Below are 7533 nucleotides of genomic sequence, written 5' to 3'. Positions count from 1 at the left end.
GGTGTTTATATATATATATATATATATATATATATATATATATATATATATATATATATATATATATCCTCTTATCATTAACCTTTACAGTTTTAATACAATTATTCCTCAGTTAGAAAATTTCCCCAAGGTCAAACAAAGGGAGACCACACTATGGCACATGTTCAAACAAAGGTTTATTCATCCAAATTATTTGTTAATCAAATAGATATATAACATCACCCCCAGAAAGGTGTCAACTCAGCTCTGTAGATCATATTACAGCAGTTAGAATTTTAGATTCAAGCTGCTCTTCATACTTTTGGCCACAAGATGGCACCAAAGAAGACTTTGCTGAAAAGCTTCGGGTAATGAACCCTTTTTCAATACAAGCTTCAGTGCTTCAGAAGGCTTCATAGTGCCATCACCACCGCACATCTAAAGTCTTCGTCCTTGTCAAATATAGGGGGGTCGAAGAAATTATATTATTAAATAGCCAATGATCAGTGTTGCATTTCCTACACTCACTACCAACCACACCTCTCCTCTACTTCTAACACAGCCCGCTGTCGGCAGTTGCGCTTTCTATCTGCCGATATTCAAGACAGCGAAGAAGCCCCGAGCCGGAAGGACACATCCTGACATTAGGACGGTTCTGCGGTGGGTTAGGTCAGGAAAGATGCTAGCCATCATCTCGAATGTGTTTAGAGCCAGTGCCCAGCGGAATGTAAGTGCTGTTTTTTCTTAATTCTTTAAACGAACTTAGCTAAACATTGCAAAATGTAGTCTCGCGAAGAGCGCCAGTCGACCCAAAACAAAACTGTCATCGCTGTTCTGACCTTGTAAGCCTGAATGATAGCTTCATTAGCTAACACGGTAAAAGTTTGTGCACAGATTTAAAGTTTCAATGTCAGCGGACAGTCAGTAACTACTTAGTTAATGTTTAAATGAATGGAAATGGGAACTGTTAAAGGAAGGATGAAAGCTAGCATTAATAACAATCAGTCTTAAATACTGAGACAGCCAAGAAAACTCACTTTACTGTTCTGACATCACTTTAAAAAAACCGAAACATAAAACAACTGTATTTGATATTTTTGTGGCGCTTTATAATAAGGTCACAGAGGTAAGCGTTATTAAGGTAGTAATAGGGTATTAGCAAGTGCATAATTCATCATTTATATAGCATTACTCTTCCTTAGTATTCCATTCATAAATACAGATATATTATCATGACTGTGATTATGATTATTGCTAGCAGTCATGTAGTAACAGTGATAGATGTACACATTTACAGCATGTACAGCAATGATAGGTGTACATGGTCATTTATAAATGTTATAAATTACATACTAAGGAGGAGTAACAATATATAAAAGATGAATTAAGCACATGCTAATACCTTACTAATGCTTAATAGTCTGAACTTGCTGTTAAGAACTTAACTTAAATCAGATGACAACTCAAACTTTTGGAAACTTAGTTACAATCCATTTAAAGACTATTCAGTGAATGATTTAACTATAAACCAGGTCCTATGAAGGACAAATTATAATAATGGCTGGTTGGGGGAGGAAGCTTTGCAGTAAATGGGATGAGGGCTAACATGTAAAAGTCCAGTCGAAACATTTAACAGACTAATGGGAAGGCACTCTGTAAAAATGAGTGCCTTGGGAGTTATATGATCTCTGTAGTTGTCTCAAAATGTGACACGAATTACTTTTATAGATTAAAAGCTCTTGCATACTTGTTTCTCACAGGGGGCTGCAGTGATTATGTCAGCACGCACATATGCTGACTTCACGACCCAGGCTACCTTTGAAATAAAGGTAAGATTGAAATTGTGATGTCGTGAACACAGACTGGCACTTGGCAGTTTGACTCATGGGTATTTGCTTCTCTATAGAAATGTGACCTCTTCAAGCTGGATGAGGGCCCTGCCACTCAGGTGGTTCTGACTCGTGATGAGGGTCTGCAGTACTACCGCATCATGCAGACGATGAGGCGTATGGAGCTGAAGGCAGATCAGCTCTACAAGCAGAAAATCATCAGAGGATTCTGCCACTTGTATGATGGCCAGGTTGGATGATTTTTCTGATCTACAATGAAAGTTAGGGATGGTAGTTTAAATTTCGGAATATCTGGCAAGGATGTTAAACTTTTTGGAGGAGTGGAAGTTTTGAAGTGTTGCCCTGTGAAACATTTATTGATTACTCTTCAGAATAAATCTCCCTTTAGAACCAGACATGTCAAGCTGTTTTCTCATTATAGGAAGCTTGTGCTGTTGGTATTGAAGCCTCAATTAACTTGTCAGACCACCTGATCACGGCATACCGTGCCCATGGCTACACTTACACCCGGGGAGGGACTGTGAAGGAGATTATGGCTGAGCTAACCGGTGAGTTGTTGGTGAAGACATTAAATATCAGTACACAATGGGACTCATTTTGAATTAACTCCCCTGTGAAAAGCGGCAAATGTTCAGTTGCTGCTGGAGTAACTTGGCAGGCTTTGAATCTTTATTTTCCCAAAAGGGAAGCTGTTGAGCCCAGGACATAGACTATTGAAGTTATAAAATGATGAAACTAGAAATGTCTCCCTAATTGACTGAAGGCGGGACACATTTGTTGCTGGCCCTGCTTCAGCCTGGTTTTCTAGTCCCTGAGATTACGGTTCTAGGAAACTTATTTAGTCTGGCTGAACCTAGGAACAAATTTCAGTTGATGATGTACTTTGAGCTGTAAATGCTTTTGTTAATATCACCTAATATCTTTTTCACGCACAGGCAGAAGAGGTGGTATTGCAAAGGGCAAAGGAGGCTCTATGCACATGTACTGTAAACACTTCTATGGTGGAAATGGAATTGTTGGTGCTCAGGTAAGTATAACATTTGGCAGCTTTGCTTTAAATTTGTTACTTATCGTTCTGCCTTCCATGGTTTACGTTCATCTAATTGCATTACAAGATATTTCACAGGGCCATTGGTTTGAACTGACACTTGTACATTTAGACTTTAACACTGAAGTTTACTCAATGTTGGACTTCTCTAGGTTCCTTTGGGTGCTGGTGTAGCACTTGCCTGCAAGTTTCAGGGCAACAACCAGCTGTGTGTCTGTCTCTATGGTGATGGTGCTGCCAACCAGGTATGTGTAGCTTTTTTTTCTTTTTTCTTTTTACATAAATGGGTTAAAGAGCAACACGTTTGGATCTACACCTGGCCAGTATTTACTTTACTTTGCAGTAGGTTTAATCTTGTTCTGTGGGAATTGAGCAAACTTGTGCTAAATGCACAACATAACTAAATTCTGGGAAGTGTTAAAGGATAATAAATGGCCTTAGTACAAAGGAGAATCTAAACTGATGTAACTGGGCTTCTATTACAGGACACCCTTTTAAAGTCTTGTGTATATTTCACAGGGCCAGATTTTTGAAACGTACAACATGGCTGCTCTCTGGAAACTGCCTGTTATCTTTATCTGCGAGAACAACCGGTATGGCATGGGCACCTCAGTGGAGCGAGCTGCAGCCAGCACAGATTACTTCAAGAGAGGAGAGTTCATTCCTGGTCTGAGGGTAAGGGTCTGGCATGCTTGAGCACATTTCTTACATGTAAAGCTACATGTTAAGCTGTTGCATAGCTACAGACACTTGACAGAAGCTGATATCTTGCACAATTTGTTAGTAATCGAACAGTTATTCAATTTGGGTTTGTTCAATCAAAATTACAAATGAATGATTAACCTTGACTGTCTCGAACACAATGCACACTAGATGGAAGTGTGCTAAATGCTATTTGGAGTGATGTGTTCGTGAAATGTAAACACTTTCAAATGTGTTTGGTGCTACCATAAACTTGTAGAATCTGCATGTTGACCATGTCAGTTTATTACTTTTTGTAAGATAAGATTAAAGAAAAATACTCAGTAACTTTGTGTACAGGTGGATGGAATGGATGTTCTCTGTGTCCGGGAAGCAACCAAGTTCGCTGCTGATCACTGTCGCTCTGGGAAGGTACGTTTAAAATGTTATATTGACGTGTGCAGGAAATGCGACTCGGATCTGTAACTTCTTTGTCCTTTGCTCAGGGTCCTATTCTCATGGAACTCCAGACATACCGCTATCATGGACACAGCATGAGCGATCCTGGCGTTAGGTAAACGTTAGGCTACTTGATTATTTAAATTGATACAACTTAAAGTGGCTAAAGTTCTCACCTACAGTTTAATCTTACAGATTTTCTCTTCACTGTGCCTGTGCCCCTTACCTCTGCTCCTTAGTAGTCTCCATGTACCCCCTTTGTAGTGACCTGACAACAGCCTAGGGATGAATTGAGATTCAGTATCTTCTGTCAGATTTCTTTATTTGATAGGCTTCACACCTCAAAGTAATTTGAATTTCATTTGAATCTGCATAGAAATGATCACAGAAATTTTGAAGGCACTGGATTTTCCAAAATGAGCCTAAATTTGTCAAAAGTAATATTACAAAACATTTGAAATCCTCAAAGTGCATTTGATAGCAATAGTAGTGCATCCCTCCAACTTTCCTGCACCCTCTCCCCTTTTAGCTACCGCACACGTGAGGAGATCCAGGAAGTGCGCAGTAAGAGTGACCCCATCTCCTTGCTGAAGGACCGCATGCTCAGCAACAACATGGCTAGCGTGGAGGAGCTCAAGGTAGGAAATGCTTCAGATATAGAAATCACATTTCTGTGAGCCAACACTTCTGACAATTTGGAAGCCTCAAACAAGAGTCCTTGTTTTTGTAACTGGGTATTAAAAGACAGTCATACTGCAACAACTTAATAACCAAGTGAGTTTAAGATCATTCTGACTAAGCATACTGACATTTGGGTTAGCTTTAGTCTGTCAAGTGAAAGTGAACAGCATGCTTTAGAGGTGAGGTTAATGAAAGTGTCTGCTCTTTAACAATAGTGTAAAATTCTACAGCTGAATTTAAGATGAGATCCTCTAGGTTTCATCCCTTGTCTTTGAGGAAAATTGCATTCATAGACTGGAAAATGCATTTGAGACAGAACAATGCTAAAGTCTTTATAAACAGGTGGGAAAAATACATAGTCCCATGGAACGAGGGGCACAAGCTAGTTACCGCGCTAGAGTTATGCTTCTATGAGCTTTAGTACCCTTCTCCATTTGAAGTAGGATGGTAAACAAAATATGTCTATTCTCTGCTTCTATTGGTTTGACCAAACGTTCTTTGCTGCAGTGTCTAACTGTCCTTATTTATCTGTAGGAAATTGATGTAGAAGTGAGAAAGGAAATCGAGGATGCAGCTCAGTTTGCCACCACAGACCCAGAGCCCCCACTGGAAGACTTGTGCAATCACATCTTCTGCGACATGCCGTCTTTGGAGGTGCGCGGCACAAACCCATGGGCCAAGCTGAAGTCTGTTAGCTAAAGTTCTTGATTCTCCTCCCTCTTACAATCATAACCCACCCAACCCCTTTCCTTAATGCACACGCCATGTACTTTAAACGAGTGCCTCATCACTAGAGCTTTTAGCATCAGCAAGTAATCGACTTCTAGAGCTAAGTAAACAGTTGGGGCCATTTTTACAAAGAAGTGTTGGTTTAAACTGACACAAAAAGAATTGGAGATCAGATTCACTCTTCTACCTCAAGTCTTGAAATTGCTACAGTGAAATGTTAAAACATTATCAGTGTTGCCAAATTAAAATTTATACCTACATTTATCCACTTCACCATATTTAATTTTTAGCCAGAAATGTTTCGTGATTAAAATCGCAGTTTCTGGCAGACATCCTTTTATTAAGACTTCTTGAGGCATATTTATTCCTTAAATCTCTGTAAATCTGACTCCATGTGAATATGTAGTGGATTATTTGCTAATTGATCTGGTAATTTTTGAGGTGCTGTAAGTGTTCACTGTGTCAAACACAGGCTGTATGACCTTAACATGGCTTTGTGCTCTTTATACTTAAATGTACATGATAAAGAAGTCAACTTGAGACATTTGCATGTGTCTTTATTTCAATTGTCTTCAAAAATGCTGCAAATTGTAACTGTTCAAAATGTTAATCTACATGAATGGGTCTGGTAGATCTGAAAGCTGAATTTGACTCACGAGTTGAGCAGATGTCTGTGTTCACATGATCGTGAGGTCTTTTTCAGATTTGGTGGCTTGTCTCCAAACATTTTTAGAGGCTTGGCTTAAACTAAATGTGGGTGAACTAGAAATGAAATGATCAAGTGAAAATTTAAAACCTAACATTGGGTGGCAAGCTCATGCAGCTGTGCCTCTGGCTTTGTAACTTGTGTGATCAGATGTAACGTCAGTGACTCATCAACAAGCTTCTATCCCTACTGGCTTGCTTTGCAGACTATTGATGCAAGTTTTTAAAGAACTCTGCAACTCTTTCAAGGGGTACTGGGAGATTAGGACTTTCTACAGAAACATATTGAACTGTTGGCTTCAATGTCTAAAGCTAAAAGTCTTAGTGAATCTGTTACAAGGTGGGGAATGATGTAAAACACTGTGGAAAACATTGAGTTGCTTTGATAAAGGGATTTTGTAATGCTATTTGTGTATTCTGTAAACAGAGTAAAGAGGTCAAGGTAACTTTTCAGTAATGCAATGCACCATGGTTAAACAAGTTTTGGCTCTTCGCCACTGCCAACTTAGGGAGGGTATTGGATCCTGTGTGAAATGCTTACAATAAAGTAATTAAGTCAACAGTCAAATTTGCTGTCAGTTGTCTTTTTTGCAAACATGGAAAATTTCTCAGCTTATAAAGCCAATAAAGCACAAAAAGTCTATTGAACCCTGCAAAAATCACAGGTCAAAAACGAAAATGGCTTAAAATTATTTTCTAAGATGTTGGGCAAATCTGCCACCAAAAAAGCTCCAATGTGGCCTTGATTCTCCAAGGGGAACTCCAACCAAAATACCATCCTTCCAAAGATAATTGTTATTGTGGAAGCTGTTTAACACCTCAGTCCAAGAGAATTTAATAATGTAACTGGGTTTAGCTGCAAATGCAAATACACATTTTGCATCTTCTCTCCCATTAAACCATTTTAGTCAACCATTGTGTTCTATTGTGAGACATTATACGCAGCTACTCCCATTAGCATATAAATTGCACATAGGATGGATGGAGGTAGTGACTTGCCCATAGTTGTGTATCCTTGGGCAAGATACTAACCCCAAGTTGCTCTCCGATGGATGAATGTGTGTGAATGTAGTTAGAAAGCACTAAGTACAGATAAAGTGCTTGTGAGAATGGGTGTGATTGGGTGAATGTGGCATGTTGTATAGAGCGCTTTGAGTACTCCGGGAGAGTAGAAAAGCGCCATACAAGAATCAGTCCATTTACCAATCAAATTTTTATGGAGTGCTTTCTCCCAATCTTCATCAGAGAATGAAACCAACATATGTTTACTCTATTCTTCTCTTATTTGATTAACAGAAGGATTGATTTCATTCATTATCTGAGTATATATCATTGATACTCTTCTTTTGTTTAATAAATTGACCTTCAGCAAAGAGTCTAAACAGGATGTTGGGAAGTATC

The 7533-nt window shown here is 39.0% G+C and overlaps 1 protein-coding gene across 1 annotated transcript; it reads left to right on the top strand.

Annotated features, from left to right (window-relative positions):
• Nucleotides 1-576: 576 nt before the first annotated feature.
• On the top strand, nt 577-6692 carry pdha1a (pyruvate dehydrogenase E1 subunit alpha 1a). Its single transcript, XM_085363708.1, has 11 exons — nt 577-706; nt 1740-1808; nt 1886-2059; nt 2251-2377; nt 2765-2856; nt 3030-3122; nt 3397-3552; nt 3919-3990; nt 4065-4132; nt 4547-4655; nt 5233-6692. The coding sequence occupies exons 1-11, from the start codon at nt 659-661 to the stop codon at nt 5395-5397; spliced, it is 1173 nt and encodes a 390-aa protein (XP_085219834.1). The 5' UTR covers nt 577-658; the 3' UTR covers nt 5398-6692.
• The last annotated feature ends 841 nt before the right edge of the window (nt 6693-7533 follow it).

The sequence above is a fragment of the Diplotaxodon limnothrissa genome, linkage group LG10, assembly GCF_057381915.1.
Source record: "Diplotaxodon limnothrissa isolate DT_005_m linkage group LG10, D_limnothrissa_male_GT1.1, whole genome shotgun sequence".
NCBI classification, from domain to species: Eukaryota; Metazoa; Chordata; class Actinopteri; order Cichliformes; family Cichlidae; genus Diplotaxodon; species Diplotaxodon limnothrissa.
The sequence above is the reverse complement of the archived record's forward strand: the minus strand, read 5'-3'. Positions and strand labels throughout refer to the sequence as shown.

Coding starts and splice junctions, on each gene's coding strand:
- pdha1a (XM_085363708.1), top strand. CDS start 659: ATGCTAGCCATCATCTCGAATGTGTTTAGAGCCAGTGCCCAGCGGAAT. Junction 2,378..2,764: donor GATTATGGCTGAGCTAACCG/GTGAGTTGTTGG, acceptor TTTCACGCACAG/GCAGAAGAGGTGGTATTGCA. Junction 4,133..4,546: donor ATGAGCGATCCTGGCGTTAG/GTAAACGTTAGG, acceptor CTCCCCTTTTAG/CTACCGCACACGTGAGGAGA.